The sequence below is a fragment of the Daphnia pulex genome, chromosome 3, assembly GCF_021134715.1.
Source record: "Daphnia pulex isolate KAP4 chromosome 3, ASM2113471v1".
Classification (NCBI taxonomy): domain Eukaryota; kingdom Metazoa; phylum Arthropoda; class Branchiopoda; order Diplostraca; family Daphniidae; genus Daphnia; species Daphnia pulex.
In genome coordinates, this window is record NC_060019.1 from 5957134 (window position 1) to 5975300 (window position 18167).

The 18167-nt window shown below is 37.6% G+C and overlaps 1 protein-coding gene across 1 annotated transcript; it reads right to left on the minus strand.

Annotated features, from left to right (window-relative positions):
- Positions 1-225: 225 nt before the first annotated feature.
- On the minus strand, positions 226-779 carry LOC124189838. The gene is made up of 2 exons (XM_046582314.1): positions 572-779; positions 226-496 (listed from the first exon to the last, which is right to left on the minus strand). Exons 1-2 carry the CDS (start codon positions 708-710, stop codon positions 231-233), a joined length of 405 nt encoding a protein of 134 aa, XP_046438270.1. The 5' UTR covers positions 711-779; the 3' UTR covers positions 226-230.
- Between the last annotated feature and the right edge of the window lie 17388 nt (positions 780-18167).

Consider the following 18167-nt stretch of genomic DNA (forward strand, 5'->3'; position numbering starts at 1 on the left):
AAATTAACTAGGAAATTTAATCCTGCAGTGTGTTTTATGACTTTAATCCATTATATTTAAATTTCATCTCAATAAAATGTCAGAGCTTTAGGGATTCGGGTTTCGGGTCGTGGTCGTGTTTTTTTTTTTTTTTTTTTTTTTGTGGGGGGGGGGGGGTTTAAAGAAGGATCGACTTAATATGTTTGGCCAATTTGTTTTTTAAAGCAATTAAATACCAGAAGTAATTCCGGTCAAATTTTTGTACCTTGACAGAATCCCAACTTTCCTTTCCATTTGCCGTCGTCTCCGCAGCGACGGAATGGCTGATCCGGGAATTCACGACGGCCTCCTCCTTGTTGTTGTTGATGATGTTGTTGTTGTCGTTTGATTCTCTCACCTTGGCCGGTTGATCGTTGGCGACCTTTGCGAGTTGCGCGCTGCTCAGCAGCTGATCCAGTCGATCCGCCGACGGCCAGTTGTCTCTTGTCGTTCTCGTTTTTCTTACCGTTATGTTTTCCTGATTTAATCCATTTCATGTCAGACTCTTACGTATACATCCCTCCGGGAGCGGGGAATTACAAGCGGCTTTTACCTTTCAACTTTTTGTGGGCTTCCTCTGAACTATTTTTAGCGCTAGTTTGCCAATCTTGATGAGCCGGCGGACAGACTTGAGTGGCTTTCCAGCCTTGGAGCATGGCCAATCCGCTGCTGGATTGCCGGTTGGAGAGCATGATGCTTTTCTCTTCGAGCAAAGTTGCCGGGTTGTTGAACACCTGGTTGGCTTGCCAGGCTGGACGTTCACTGTTTTGCTAGCTGCTCAGCTCAATCTTTGCACAACATTTCGATTGAGGTAGGCCAATACACCTGAACCGTACGAGTAATCAAATGAAATCGCTAGATATGAATGCATTACCACTACCCTGATCCTGATAAAGAAACTTAAAATCGCACGCGCTTAGGGTTTAGAATTCTATTACTCAACGATGTGAACGAATAGCATGGCTTCAGGGGGGATTACTATTTGTCTCTTTATCTTATTTTATGATGACGAATTTCTCAGATATTCAACTAGTAGATCCCCAGCAGGGCGAAGAACACATGCACCAAATGTTCTGTAATAGTCTATTCGAATTTTATTGATCATGTGCGCAAAATTGCTAAATCAGAGATGGAACCATTCTTTCCGGATTGTTTGTTCTTGTTATGTTTCTTTGTGGCGATTTTTCAAAAGACAACTTTCGGGTTGGCGTTACACCATATCTATAAAAGGTATAGACGACGAGCTTTCCGCTCAAAAACATATTTTCGACTTTAAGAGTGGCAGACGGTTTTTTTGTTTTCGAATACTGTGTTGTTGTTGTTGTAGGAGGTTTGGGATTGGGGGCGGGTTCAGTCGACGTCTCATAGGTGGCAGCACTTGCCGTCGTTGTCCGGTTCTGGACTCTCACTCGGATCGTATTGTTCCACGGCCTATGATTGGCTTCTTTGTTACCCGTTACCTTTGAAGCTAATTCTAAGAGAGAGACAGACAGAGGAGGAATATGTGTAAAGAAAGAAAAAAGCAAATCTCTTTTTCTCTTCTTCAAAAAGGTCTCCCCCGCGCTGGTAGAAAATGAATTTACGTCACTTGAAAATCCAAAAAAAAAGAAGAAGCCCAAGCAGCTGAATGAACGAGAAACACTTGAAGCGCTCACAAATATTCGAAAAATAGGGGAAGATTTGCAACAACAACAAAGACACGACATTTGTGCGGGTGCGCATTGATCGGTCGCTCGTGTAAAGAGTTAAAAGATAAGCTTTTGTTCCAAAAATAATCATAATAATAATAATATAAAGTAAAACAGCAATAATAATAATAATCAAAAGGCTTCAACAGTCCCCGTTCTTTCGGGGGAGTTTGCAGCATGTGCCTCCAGGGGGGAAGAGAGAGAAAGTGAGGGGGGTGTAGATTGGAATAGCGTTGATACAAGTTCATAGACCCAAATTGTTAATTACCTTTTTCGCAGGCAGGCGGCGGTCTAAGAGGATTCCATTTCAGACTGGACAAGCAAGAGCGAACGGGATTACCCGTGACGCGGAAGCCCGTATCGCATGTGAAGTAGCAGAGCTGATTGGGGGTGGCGTCGCCGCTGGCGCACGAAAGCGGGCTGACGCTTCGTTGGCTGGCTTGGTACTCCTCTCTCTCTCTCGCGCGGCGCGGATGTTCCAAGTCTCATCCGACTGAGAAACAGACAGACTCATCTAAAAGTTTCTTGCGAAAACAGAGGGAACTCGGCACCGGAATGCTGGCATGTTTAGATAGCTCGTCAACCAGCACATTTTAACCCTCTTAACCCACATAAATACAATTTATTTCCAATTTCCAAATTTCCAATTTATCATAGCCATTCTCTCCAGTAAACTCATTTGTCTTGAGGAGAAATCCGATTCTTTGGATCCTTCGAGCGACAGGGCGACGGACACGAGTTGGTTCATCCGTTCGGCAGGGATTCCCACGTCTTTCTCGACCAGACTCTCGAGGCATTCGAGTAATGAAATGTCCTACGAAATCAATGCAAGTTATTTAAAAAGAAACAAATTGTAGACACAATCTCTGTTTTACTTTTGTGGTGCTGAATTTGACGGCCAATAAAACGCACAAATCCAAGGTACGAGGTGGGTGGTTCGATTGAGTGGCAAGGAGGAATCCGCGGACAATGTGGCTGTAAATAGTCATCTGTCTTTCAAATTCTCTTTCTCTCTCGAGACTATTATCTATCTACATTTAAATTATATTCTTCTCTTCTAAATTTCAATTCCATCTTTCCTGGAATTATTAGACGCATTTAACCTTCTTGCCCTTTAAAAAAAACCCCTCCCCGTGATTCAATGACGTCACCATATCCTCGTTTTCTTTTTCTTGGACGATGTGATTGAGTTGCATTTATATCGACCAAACCGCTTCTGGCTTTGTTTTCTTGCTCGGTTATATTTTGAGTTTTTTATTCCTCAAAGTTATTATCCGTGCTGCACAACACTAGTATATACTATATATATATACATGCTGAGCCGGCCTTGTACATTTCCTACAAGATAGATCCACCATCTTTTTTTTTTATTATTTTTTACTTTTATGACGACTTTTATTTCGATATCGTTATTCATTTCATTTCATTTTTTTTTTCATTTCATTTTTTCTTCAATTCCCAACTATAGTCGTCAGTTATTATTTTGTGCTGTGTTCCCAGCAGTTTGTGTTGGTTGTGTGTCCATGTCTTTTCTGCGTGCGCTGTGTTGTCTATGCCATATCGCCCAAATTCAGTTTGCCGGTGTGATTATTTCAATCCAGTTGAAAGGAAGGGTCCGCGCTGGATTAGGCCATTCCCTGCTGCACACACACACACACACACTCACACACACACGTGAGCAATAGCGACGACGTTGGGTTTGTGTCAACATACGACTGCAGCCGTGATGAAGTTGATTTTCTCTTTTCTTTTCCCGGACGACGACGACAAAATGTGACAAAAGTCGTTTTCACTTGGGCACGATATATGCATAGAGTTGGAAGCTATAGAGCTCGAGCGTGTTTCACTAGTTTTACAACCGACACGCGTGGTCTGAAATCCCAGACCGTCGATTTTGGCCAAACGATCCGGGCAAGTTCGTCAAAAACGCGAGCCAATTTCCTGGTCTAGTTTCCATAGCGGATGACAATAGTTTTCCAGCCAAAAAGAGCGGACGAAACTGGTTCAGGAAAGACATTCATTGCAGCCCTTCTGATCAAAGAAAAATCTCATGATGAAGTTACAAAACCGTTAGATTCAGGAGGAAAAAGGACAGTTTTTCTTGTACCCACCGTTGTGTTGGCTATTCAACAGGTCGCCTACTTATTGCGTACGTCCTAGTATAGATATTGATTGTTCGCATCCTCTTACTGTACGGATTTTCCATTTAGGGCGCCACACCTATTTGAAAGTTAAAGAGTTTTATGGAAGTATGGGAGTTGACATGTGGGAAAAAGACAGGTATGTTTAGTTAACGAACTTTTTAAGCACAATCGTTTGATTTTTTAAATTTATCCATTTGATTTATTTTTGTTGTTCAAGGTGGAACATTGAATTTGATGATTGAGTTGAGTTTGCCCAATCCTGGCAGCTATTCTGCATTCAAAGAATTTCCAGATTCAATTGACGAGCAAAGGAACAAATGGACTGATCTGGCTAATGGGAATCCGTCGGATGACGGCAGAAAATACTTCAAATGCTCATAACTTTTGAAATTTATTTTGGTGTTTGAATATTTGAAACCTAGATAATAGAAGAAAGTCCTTTTAATCTTTTGAGACTTACTTTCATTTTGGTGTTGAGTATTAAGCCTGTGGTGTGACCTTAAAGTCTTGAAATCACAAAAATGATCTCCGAGAAAATAAATCACCAATAAAAGGTTTATATTCTGGTGACTGAAAATAATTCTACAAATAAACAACAAGAATTAATCGTATGAATTTGTTTCTACAGTAGGTGGATATCATACTTGAAGTAGTTGGATTGCATCGTCTAATTGGATGCCCAACCGGATACAGTGTTCTGCGTAGCACGTGATTATGTTTGGGTCTTGGGGCGACATGGAGCACTCCAATCGTACAAAGAATGGCTGATCGTATCTCACCCTTTCCAGCCCATATTCTCCATATTGGTTCCACAAAAAATCCGTTAAAACGTCTAGCATTTCAAACAAAACAGATTCGACTGACGCTGCTGCTTGTTCTCTGAGGGATGGATACAAACTTGACTGGTTTAAATACCCTCCACGAAAGACGTCAATATAAATACTATAGCCCTCTGACCTAACGAAAGGAAACCAAAGAATCTTACAATGTTAAACTGTATATAGCAATAGTTTATGCTGTTACCCGGCTGAATCCAACTGACTACGAGTGGTCTGAAATCCCGCCTCACTGTTCTTATTTGAATGAGGGGCGGTTTTGTTCTTCCAGTTCCATAAACACAGTTTCTCGTCACCGCCCAATGTGAGTAATTGACTACTATTGACGGATGCAGCCATGCTGATAATACCGGATTTATGATCTAAAATAATTCAGAGAAAGAAAGAAGACTCAATTTAGAGTAGAGATATCAAAGTAGATTAGGTAATTATCATCTTACAGCTTATTTTCTGAATGGGATTCAATTTGTTAGAAGTATTGAATTCCCAGAACTGAACGGTGCCTTCTTCACCATGAATCTGTCACGAAAAAAAGAAAAAGGTAAATCAGTGTCTTAGCTTTTAAATTTGATTGCTTGAAAAGTCCCCCACATGTCTCGTAGCATCTTCTCTTGAAAAATCATTATGTGAAGTGGCAACTTGTTCCAGCTCGACGTTGAATTGAATCCCCGAAACTTCTGATGCGCATTCAAAGGCGTCAATCAACTCACCCGTCGTTGCATCTATCAAATAATTTCAAGCGTCAGTCGACCCAAAATTCAAATAAAAGAAAAAAAAAAGCTGCACAAAATAACCATACTGTGAAGGCGGATGCTCGACTCTGGATAACCTGTGCTGGTAAAGAGAACATTGGGATTCCAGGGACAGTAAGAATATATTCATTTTTGTTTTTTTTTCTAGAAATTGTGTCAAACATTCGTGTGCCTGCTGTGCTTCGAAGGGAAGGTTCCAATGATACAACTACAAGTGACGACTGCATCCCACTGGACCGTGATGAGGTAAGTTTAGTGAAAAAAATGTATTTCTGTTTGCTGTTTGTTATTTTTCTCTCTAATTGGCTTAGTTTTTCATTGGACGTGCCAAAGAAAGCAATTTTTGTATCCCTGAGGGTGGTCTTTATGTGTCTCGTAATCACGCCGTTATCAGATGGAATGGAGGTCAATGGTCCATCAAAAGTCTGGTAAGTATTCTATTTATTTTAAACAGCGTATTGGCTTGCAAAATCCAATGATATATTTTTTTTGTAAGGGCCAAAATGGTGTGGTTATAAATCGCGTTGTATTACCAAGGAATCAACAAATGGCTATTCAACACATGGATATTATCAATTTTAGTTCCGGTGATAAGTATTTGTATACTTTCCGTGTTGATGATTCGTTTCTTCTTTTCTTTTCTTTTTTTTGTATTGGTGGATGCTTATTTTCTTTATGTGTGTATGGCTGACTGGCTGCTGCTGTTGTCTAGGCTTTGCCTTGTTGTTCCGGTCTCTTGCACAAAGAGATTCGACGAAGGGCCAACACAACGAGTATCCAACATTTTCGACCGCTGTTGAATTTAGTTGCTCTCCCCCCCTCTCGATCGTTTCCTCTCTGGGGTTTTTTTCCTCTACCAAAGAGGCCAGGTGTGTCGTTTTCCAGGTGGGAAGAAGAAGAAGACGCACACACACACACACTGTCCTTCGGTATTTTTCTTTGACTTTGAAACGAAAGGATTTTTCCGGTGGATTTGCTTTCAAAATAAAAGAAAAAAAGAAAAAGGGAAGAAAAGAAATAAACAAAAATGTCCAACATTGAAAATCACTTCCAGTGATGTTTAGAGGCGGTTGACGTCTGGGCTGAGCCGCTCATATGATTCAGAGCGTGCACTCTTCCAATATTGACCATCCGGTGCATACAGCAGAGAGACTACAACCCGACAAAATAATCCCTTTTTGGATATGGACGTTTTCAAGAGTCAATATTGATCCTCCTCTGCACTTCATTAAGGAGTCTCATTTAGAAAATCCTCGGCCGGGACTCCTATTCTTCTCCCCCAGTCTGGGTTGGGTTCCTCCTCCAAACATAATCAAGTGTTTCTTTCTCGTCCGTCCGTCCGACCCCGCCTCACCGTTTTGGTGGCATCCTACCAAGTCAAATGCAAAGGGGGAACAATGGGGGTCGAACTAGGGAACAAGAGTAGTTGCGACTCTGTGAATTCCACCTTTTCAACATGCTGTGAGATTTCAAGCTACTTGGACTCTACTTCTCGACGAAGCTGTCTGGTCTCCTCCTCAGCAGTGGCCTTAGCTTCCTCCAAAACCTCTCGAAGCTTTTCCAAATTAGCTTTCTTGAAAGACAGCTCTTGAATTTCCGACGTCAACTGTTCCATCGCTACTTCCAGATTTCTCATTTCACCTTGAACAGCTTGCAAGACCATCATTTCATTTGTTAGTTGACCTTTTTCCTCGACGGCTTTCTTCAAATCCAGCTCCAATTTGCAGACTTTCGCCTCGCGTTTCTCTCTTCTAATCTTGTCCAAGTCATTTGCACAAGGTATTGGACCCGCCGAGTTATCAGTCCGCAATCCTCTTCCCCTGAGTCATTCTCTCTCTCTCTCTCTTTGTCTCTCTCTCTCCTCATTGAGGCAATCAGATCAAGGCGATTTCCAGCCGAATATCCTGATGGCTTTTCTTCCATTCTCTTTGTCGTCGTCTCTTCCCTTGTTGTTATTGTTATGCTTTTCCCATTTTAATTTACAGAGGATCTCCCTATTCTTCCTGGCACAGTCTATAGACGCAGAGCTAATAGGAAACTCCTTTTATATCGCCGGCAAAGTCCAGCAGCATCAGCAGCAGCAGCTCTCTCTCTCTCCGAATGTGCGCCTTGTTTTTTCCTTGATGAAGTGAATAAGGCAAAACCGTTTTGATAATCAACTTTTTTTTTGTTTTGAAGTTTTCTGGCGGAGGCTCATCCAAAATTGTTATTTTCTTTTATTTTCTCTCTCTTCTTTGATGTACAACACAACCCAAAAAAAAAAGTTGCTAATATGTTAAAGTTGTTTATCTTGATTCTTAATTGATTTGATTCTTAAACAAGGAATTGTAACTTATTAAGGTTTTTTTACGAAACATGTTGCGCGAAGCTGCAAACCATCAGAGGGGTCTTCATGTTTTCTGCCAAGTTCATTCTTTATTTATAACCTTATATGCATAACATTTGAACGATCTTCAGCGGTCTAAGTTTCACAAGCAAATATGAGTTTAAAAAATTGACATGATTTTGTGTTATTGTACTTACAGGGTTCGTCGGAGAATTGCCGAGCTCTTTACCTTTTTACCGCAGTAATGTCGTGGTTATGGGACAATAGTGGCCGACATACCAAAATAGTATCCAGTCGGTAATCGGACACCTTCCACTGTAAGTCAGCTTTATTATGTGTGTCTGTTGAAACTGTTTTTTTTTTTACTTTGAAGAAAAGGCTATTACCATAGCATGAAATAACCAATCAATACCTGAGAGTTTATCATTTTCGTAGCAAATTGCTAAATATGTTTTCTGTTATACATTTCTATAATTTGCTTCACAACCAGCTGAGGGGGTCTCATCTCTATCGAATTCACAATAGAGTTCCATTATTAACCACTAGAGAGATGTAAGGATGAGCATGCTGCAAGTTAAATAGAACCACAAATTTTAAAAATAGCTTATTATAAAATAAAATGTGATCTACATGATGAAGGCCATTATGATTGCTGTTTGTATCCAAATGATGGCCAGTCTATAAAAGGAATTCTTTGATCCAACGACAGGCAACTTTAACCATTCTATCACATGCATACCAAAATGTTGATCCATCAAAAAAGTGTTCCTTTCCATGTCTATGAACTGAATTTGAAGTTCCACGTACTTCTTCGATTTGTAATGCTGAAAAACACAAATGAAGTATTAACAGTAATAAGAATACACTACAATGATGTGTACTTACCACTGTTTTCGAAATAGATTTTTAATCTAAAATCTGACGTAAACCTTGTGTAATTTTAACTAATCACAGTGCTCTCTAGCTTGAAAGTCCCAGGTGACCCTGTTCCACGAAAAAAAACTCAGGTTGATCTTGAGCAAACTGGCTTTAGTTTTAAATAATAACTTACCCGTATATGGCTTCATAACCGAGTGCTCTCTCATGTAATCGTTAGTATTTTAATCGCAATTGACCGCAGATAACAATACTAGTACGAAATATGAATAATCCATTGGTGACGCTGAGTTGTTTGTGTAAATCATGGCCTACTATATAGTTCACGGCCCATCATCGTACGGTTCTGTGTGGGAAAAATTTTGGATTCCCTGCCCCTTTCCTGTTGCCATAGTACGTACCTAGCCAGAGTGTCGTAACTTGCCGATTTTTTTTCCACATTTCTGCAGCTTCTTTCCAACCTTTGGGATTTTTTGCCATTCCAGCCATGCTTACTCGGGTTTTCTTGTTGCACCATTAATGGGTATGCCTTTCTTAATTATTCATGTTATTATCAGTTATTTGCCTCTATTGTAATAATATTTCTTTTTTTTAAGATTTTGCTGTATCGAAAGGAAAATGCCAAAGTGTTGTGTTCGTTTTTGTTTTAATTCAAGTACTAAAAATCAAGAAAATGGATTGGTGTTCTTTCTCTGGCCCAAAAACGAAACTGTTATTGACAAATGGCTTCAGGAATTTGCAGTACACTGCAACGTAACTGGGTATTCCCAACAGCATTTCAAAATAACCAGGAGCATGCGTATTTGCAACTTGCATTTTGAAGAAAACTGCTTCACTAAAGAAACTAATAAGTTGTTGAAAGACGCAGTACCAACCATCTTCAAATTCACTGCAAAGGTTAATTATTTCTTGCTTAATCTCACCATCAGTTTAAATAACACGATGTTTAATTCTATTTTTCATTTTTAGCCAAAAGATGTACCCAGACATTCTCAGGTGAAAACTACATCCACTGCTTTTACTCGATCAGCAACTCATCAACATTCAGTGTCTACCTTGGACAAACTATCGGGTATAAATATTAAACATATATCTCTATTTAACAAACTTGCAATTGATTATAAATCATCTCATGCTACAGGAACATTTACACAGAATCAGGATCTTAGATTAAGTGGAAATAATAGGCTTCAACAACAATGTGTGGTAAGCCTTTTACTGTTATTAGTTTTCAATCATATTTGTTTCTAATTTTTCTGTATTTCAGGATAACCATAGTTGTAATCCAATAGCTTATCACTCACCTGGAAGTAACGACAAACTTACAGAAATTTCATGCACCAATAACTTAAATGACCAAATTAGTTTCATTGGATGTTATATGGTAATGATACGTATTTGCATGACAACAAACAAAAATAACAAAATTAACTGTCTTTGCTTTTAATTTCAGCCCAAGGATCTCTCAAACGAAGTGGCAACTGTTTCAACTCTTCAATCGTTAGCGATAATTTTATAGCCTATTACCATTATGTATATTTACTACGTTTAGTTCTCCTGTATATCAAGTATACTTATTATTCGATGAGACCACGAAATATATGAAATATAAGTCAAGAGGAATCTCAAACGAGTTGAAGTAACTGTAATGGTAAAGGTGTTGAGCTGGTGTGCAGAAGGTCTAAGGTTCAAGTCTCTTACCCATCTGTTGTAACAATTAAATCTCTTGAGATTAATATTGAGTACGAGCATTCTATGTCAGAAAAGCAATTAATACAAAGACAACCTATTTTGTGTTAGGTATTCTTAACTCTTGTGTTCAGTGAACACCTTTTGAACGGATTCAAAAAATGACTCCAAATCTAGCTAAGAAATAGATAATGGGTCATATACTGGGTTCTTGAACTATGGTTTGTAGCATCTACTTTCAGTTCTGAAACGCGTTCCCGCCAAATTGCACGCGTTTTAAATGGATTAAAAATGCATTCCCAAGCAGATTTTACCTCCACGGGTACCCGTGGAGCTTCTGAAATGGAAAGCCTACAGAAACCGAAAACATAACACATAAGATTTTTTAATTTATTTCAAATATTGCACGTTGAAAGATTAGTTTACTGTACCAGAAACGAACACCGAGTTTTCTCAAAATCAAACGTTTCCCTTTCAGTAGTTATTTTACAAAGTTAAAGAAAAAAAATAGTCGTGTTGACACTTGAAAACCTGTCAGTTGTCACACACAAATAATGTTTCGACAAAAGCAGTAGGCTTGCCAGGGCTGCCACTTTTTGAGAAGAGGATTTTTGACTTTTTGTAATCACAGTATCACCAGGTAGGCCTATCACACCAGTGACACCACTAGCCGTCAGTTTCACTAAGTCTAAAGTCAATTTCTAGGGGGTCATAGCTATGCCACTCAAAAGAGCTTTTTACACGAAAGTGTTGACAAATTTGGATGTAGAAAATGTTCTCACTTGCACTGGCTATTTTAGACATCGAACAAGAAAACGCAGTCTTGATGAATTACAGACACGACACGTATCCAAATTACGATATAAAGCTGCAAAAATAGTTAAGGTTTGGTGCAAGGATGGACTACCCAATGACATTTGGACGTATGTAGGAAATGCACCTGATTTGATATCGAAATTTAGTTTAAAGCCTGCCATTATCAGTCAATCCTAAACTGCAGAATATGATCAGGTACATAATGTTTAGAAAGTGTCTGCTAGAATAATCTCACAGTAATTCACTAAATATTTTACTTTCAGAGCTCGGATATTATTGAATGTAATATCCAGGATGATCTTATGGGTATAGAAAAATAATTAAGGTATGATAAAAAAGAAAATATTTTTTAGCATTTCTGTTTTATAGAGGATGAAGATGAAACGTGTGATTCCGTGTCTTTAATTAAGTTCCCAGCTGAAAAAGAACTGCAGTATTTTGCCGAAAACTGCAGTATTTTGCAAAAAAATGTAGTTATTCTACATTTACTTTAGTTTTCCATTACTATATTTATTTTACTGTAGTTTATCCTTTTAAAACTGTAGTTTTACCAAGTCTGTTTTTCCAAAATTAAAACAACTGCAGTTTTTTTTATTAAACTGTAGTATAAATTTTAAAAACTGCAGTTCAGCAAAATGTATTTTAGTTTTTTATTACTATGTTTAGTTTACTGTAGTATAAATTTTAAAAACTGCAGTTCAGCAAAATTTACTCCAGTTTTTATTACTATGTATCTGTAATGCTGCAGTTTAAACAGTTGTTTTTTTATTTATAAAAATAGTTAAACGAATATGAAATTGTACGTGAACAATACATTTAATAGGAATTGTTCACATACACATATGACTTGGCAGTTAAAAAATTGACAGTGAAAAAAAATTATTAAATATTATACAGCAGGAACTACACATTTAATCCATTTCAAATCTACAATTATTTGGGACAAATGACTAACTCTTTAAAAATAACCCGTTCCCGAAATGATTCTGGGACAATAATCTTCATAAAATTAACGAGATTAATGTTTCTTGACTTGACAAGTTTTGTTTTTCTCTATATGCAGCAGCGGTACAGAATTATTTAAAGTCTATTTAATAGTTTATTAGGCCTATTTAGTCAAGTAGATCAATTTTCATTTGCACTTAGCCATACATCACATTTTCCAACTTGAAATATTTTTATGTATCTCCCCTTGCTTATAATTTTACCAATTTCTTAAAACGTAAGTAGTCTAACCTATAATGTTAAGTCTAAGTACTATAATTGTATTTGTGAGTGTTTTCGACAAACACGCCCGCTACCTTCTTACTCCTGTTTTCTAAACTAACAAAGACTAGAAAAATTTCCAAGTCCATAGGTTATAAAAAACAAAAATCATAACCTAATTCATAGAAGTCTACCAAATAAATAAGTCAATTGGTCTAGTGGTTAGCGAGATGAGTTGCCAACTACAGAATTAAAGGTTCGATCCTCACTCAAGTCGAATCTTTTTTTGTCGAAGTTTTTTAACAATGATAGTAATAAAACTGCATTTTTTATTGAAGAAAAACTGCAGTTATTTGAACTAAAAAAATTATAGTTTTGCGGCCAAATTACTCTAGTAATGGAAACTATAGTTAAACTACAGTTAAACTGAAGTTCTTTTTTAGCTGGGTTGCTACGTCATTTTTCAGCATATACTAATCAAAAACAAAATCATCTCACGTATCTGCTGACGTTGCTAAAGCTCTATGAACCTACCCCAAACTATTCGTTACTACCTAGTACGGGCAAAGAATTGATGACAATTGACGGAAATGATTGGCCCGATTAAAGTAATGAGCCATTTAAAAAGACATTACCTGCTACTGTCCCGAGCCTCAGCGTTGCGACATCAGAATTACGGCTGTCTGAAATCTTGGCAAAATTTATGGCTCTTCCATTGAATCCTTCCCTCCCTATCTCATTTGATAACGAAGAGCTAAAATAAAGTGGTAATTTAGTCCCGTTATTGCACTCGTATAAAAAATGAAGGTGAATAAACAATTATCAAATGTAATACAGTTCTTTTATGAGGTATGATGTATCCCTGTAATAAGGGAGTTTAAAAGTTAAAGATAAGTAAAATATAGATTGAGAAACGTTATGTAACGAAAAAGTTCTTGCCGAACAGTTGCCTCTCATAGCGTGTTTCGTTATGTATAAAGAATGATAGAGCACATCTCACAGAGTGTAGTGGTTAGAGCACATTTCTATTAGTCCATAGTTCCTATGTTCAACTCCTGCTTAGAATACGATAGCCGGATATGTAGCCCATATAACCGTAAACAAAAAAATTTACTGCTACTTCACCCTTATTCGCGTCTTATTTTTCCATTTTTCGTTACCCACCCCTAAGAATGTCGGATATCTGACCATGAAATGCTTTTATAACGGATTTGGTTACTATTTCGACCATTAATAACACATATGACATTCGTTTTTCAAACAGAAAATTTCACGGCAGCTTGCACCGAGCGCGCGCCCAGCTACTTTGTCTTTTACGTTACCCTTCCCTATAAATACCATAAATCTGTACGTGGAACGCCTTTCAAATGGATTTCAATTCCGTTAACAGAAACGGAGTATGATGTCGGTCAGATTCTTCCTCCACGGGTAGATATAAAGTAGACAAATTGTAGATACTCTAGACAAATTGTAGATACACTAGATACCTTTCTTTGCCATCATGGGGATTTTTTTAAATGGTAGACAAATACTATTTCTATACACAATATGTACTATTTCTAAACTATTCAAATACTATCTACTTTTGACTACCTTTTCGCGACTTTATTGAAAACCAAAACCAAAAACCAAACAGTACCAAAAAGTACTATGGCCATTTCGCTACCGAAAAAGTAGCCGAAAGTAGACAAAAGTAGGAAGACAAATCTTAGAGTGTAGTATTTTCGGTCTATGATCGTGCCGAAACGGAATGTTTAAGTGCCGAAGCGGATAGATTTAACAAAGGTATGGGGCCGAAACGGACACTTTACATTAATTCAAGATTTCCTTCCACCTTTCAGCAAATTTATCATCCAGATATTAAAAAACTTTTTATCATCTACTGACAGTGAAGCTGCATGTGCACACTTGATCGCAACTCAACAACCAACACTCCATCATATATTTATTTATGAAATAATAATTCAAGCCATCGATTCCACAGAAAATGCGAGGGGTTTGACACTCAAACAAGACCCACACGACTGTCCCTAAAAATAATATAAAAACGCGCAAAACGGTTTTTTCCTCCCTCTTTTACCAGATTTTCTTATTGTTTTCTTGCCTCCAAAAATTTCCAAATTCCCAGCTTCTTCCTTAAAAAGTGGAAAATAACTTTTTATTTTCCATTTTTACTTATATTCTGCTTTTTCCCCTATTTTTCACTTTTCTAATTTTTTTGTTTTAAAATAACAGACCATCTGAAGTGTAGTGAGTCGGGCTAATTTTTTTGTCCCTTGATAATGCCATGTCCTCGAGAAAATTTGACAGTTGGTTAACTGTTAATTGGTAAAAAAATTGTTTTGAACCTTGGGTATCACACCTAAATGTTGGAGAAGGACAACTACAAATATACAAAACACGAGGGTGAAAACCATGATAGACATGTACTTCGATTAATTTTTCCAAAAAAAAAGATTGATTTATATCTAGTTTATACCATACGCAGAGTACCCCAACCTCGTGGTCTTTTTATCAACTATCCATTCAAATAAGATGAAAATAGATTTTTTTAGTGTTGTTAAAGTATGCAAAAGAGAGAACTCGCCCCAAAAGAAAACCATTCCCTTCCAAATTCCGAAAAAGACACCAGTCCCCAATTTGTACAACTTTTCGAGTTGAACTTTTCGGAAAAATTTGCCGACTGCATGACTCGCAAAGTGCGATCATTGCTCAATCGCCGAACTGAATTTTAGCAAAACCACACGACCGCGCTTTTTTAACGACGATTCCAAGCTCTCAATTCACAACTCAAGCTGGAGAGAAACCAAATACTCCTTCAAAATAGGAAATAAACACTTCATAAAATTTACGACCACCCTGAATATAACTGTACATGGCAAAATGTAATAGTCCAATATCCTTGTCGTAGCGATATCCACCAGGTTTTTTTTTTTAATTTGAACGCTAGCTTGAATGTTCAAGCGTTGAAGAAATGTTCTTCTTGAGCTTGAGTCTTTTGGTTTTCTGGATAGAGTACGACTCACTACTGCTGTCCGTTACTAAAAACCTGGCTCTCATTAGAAGGCAAGCTTTAGAAGGTTCCGACCCGACAGTTTCTGCTGGCGATGCTCCAGAGTAAAGTCTATTAGGTTGTGATTGTGTAATTTTGGCTGGATTACTTTGATCACTGGTTTCTGGGGATGTCCCATGACTTGTAGCATCGTGACCGTTCGTTTTGTGAAAATTATTGATGTGATTCAAATAAGCAGAAAATTTCCAGCCGAAATGTTTGTCACCATTTACGTTAAACGGCGCTATTTTACACGTAGAACAAGTAATTTTAGGCTATTCGCTTTCATGATCGTCGATCTTCCATTTAATAGACGGTAAATCTCACATATAAAGAAGTTTGATTTTTGAAATCCAATTGAATAAGTATTCTTGTAACGATTTTCCCTTTCATTTAATCACGCTTGCAGTAGTTGTTGTTTCTTCAAAACGTAACGTTTGTCATATCAATTTGGCCTTCTGAAATATTTGCACGACTTATGAATCGCATCACAGAATCTATGGGAAGAACATTAGTAGGGCTAACTTCTTGTAATCCTCCATTCATAGGCATATCAGCCAAGCCATCAGCACTGTTATTTTTTTTTCTCTCTGACACTGATGAACTGAAGGTAGACGCTCTCTTTCTTTTGCATCCTGATGAGTGATAACGGTAAAATGTCATAGGAAAAGTTCTCTTGACTTCGCGCTGTTATTTTTTTGAGCAGTGTCAACAACATCAGCAATTAAAGCTTTTTCTCCTGGCATCATAAAACTAAACTTTGAAGGAATTTTGCAAAAATCTCGAAAAATGCTGATTCTCTCAGCTTCGGATAAGTCAGCAACGTAATCTATAACAGCAGATCTTAAAAATTTTTCTAATTCAGCACAATCGGGATTTATTCAAGGCAAAGTACGAAAAGAACTATAACCAAGCTTTAATAATAAGCACTTAATTTTGGGGATAACATTTATGTCAAATTTTGTATGCAGAATAGAAAAAACACAGTTTTCCCCCATTTTCGTCACTCTTGGCACTAGATCGAGGATGCAGGTATTCAGAACCGCACGACAAAGTACTCTACCTTCAACTGAAACAAATCAAATCAGCGAAAATTCTACTTTTTTTCCGTAAAGATTCACTTTTTTCACTTTTTTTCACTTTTTTCCCTTTTTTCCCTTCTTTACCTCTTGATTCCCAAAGTGACGAAAAATAAATTTTTGGTCGCCACTTCCCCTTTTTTATCATATTGGGGCGTTTCAAGCATCTTTTTCTTCTCTTTTATTTGTAGAACTGATTCCCGCGCATCAAATTTTCCCATTTTCTAGTCCTTTTTTTTTAGTTTCGAACCCCTCGAGAAAATGTGGAAAACAGTCTAGTAATGCTGCTGCATGCGCTTGTGGAAGGGAAAGTGGTTTGTGTAGAACAATATTTAAAGGTAAATAATTAGTTTCAATTGTATATGGCTTCTATCTTGAAGCAAATTTTATTATTAGGGTGTTTCATGGATAAGAGAGGATTTCGATCATATTACTTCATTGGTACCTGATGCGAAATTCAAAATACAGAAATTCAAGATGAAATGTAGAATTGCGGGTTTTTTTAAGGAAGAATTGTTGAAAAATTGTGATTTCTTGCATTATGAAAGACTCGATCAGAATAAAGAGATCCTAACTCCTACATCCACGAACACCAACTTAAAGTCTACCAAATCTGATATTCAAAAGAGTACACACGTTAAAAACAGAATGATTGTGAAAAAACTTCGTCGTAGAGTGAATAGTCTGGAAAAAGAATTGGAGAAACTGAAAAAAACTAGTTGGATCACAAGCAATTAATCTATACAAATCTGACAATTGGATGAAATTGGCTATGCAATCATTAATAGCAGTTTTTCAAGCGGCAAATGACAAATTATGTGAGGAACATTCGAAAGCTTCATTTCAACTGTGCACAGGTAAACAATAACATTCTCCAAAATTGAATTATTCATCAATTTCTTTATTTAGCTGTTGAACTTCACTAAATCCCCGAAACAAGCAAGGTATTGTCAATGGACATTAAAATATGCGATAGCGATCCAAGGAAGGAGTCCTACTCTATATAGGTTCATAAGAAAGCATAACCTACTGACTCTTCCCCGCAGAAACACAATCATAAGCTACACAGGAACAAGTAAAGGATTAGTCGGAATAACAAACGTAAATCTAGCAAGATTAAAAATGATTGTAAATGACCTCAAAGATCAAGAAAAGAAAGTAAGCCTGGAGATCGACGAGATGGCATGCAAGTCCCTATTGCTCTGGATACAACCGAGGCAACAGTTTGTTGCGAGGTCGACTTCGGTAATGTACCTATGAACGAAGATTATTATCACCTTAGCAACGAAGAAGGTGAAGACGAATGTGAAGAAGAAATCTATGATGTTGAAGATGAACTAGAAGAAACAATTGGCCACGGGAGAGATGTTGATGGAGGGAAAATTTCTGAAAGTGCAGCTTTCTGCCATGACGACGTTTCTGTGAATCATGATGGACCTCCTGTCTTAGCAAACAGTATCCTGAACTTTCTAGTTACTGGATTGACGAAAAGATACTTTGCTCTAGTTGGCTGTTGGCCAGTTGCAAGATTGACAGGCAGACAGCTGTTTTGTCTGACGATTCACGTAATAAGAAAACATGAAGAAATTGGTTTTAAAGTTGTCAGAGTAGTCGGAGACAATGCTAAAGTAAATGTTAAGCTATTTCAGTTACTGAGAAGAGCAACAGATGCGGAGGAGTTCCAG

Bases quoted from the DNA above. Each gene is read 5' to 3' on its own strand.
- LOC124189838 (XM_046582314.1), bottom strand. From the start codon at position 710: ATGCTCTCCAACCGGCAATCCAGCAGCGGATTGGCCATGCTCCAAGGC. The intron at 497-571 runs GTAAAAGCCGCT...GGATTAAATCAG, and splicing joins AGCCCACAAAAAGTTGAAAG to GAAAACATAACGGTAAGAAA.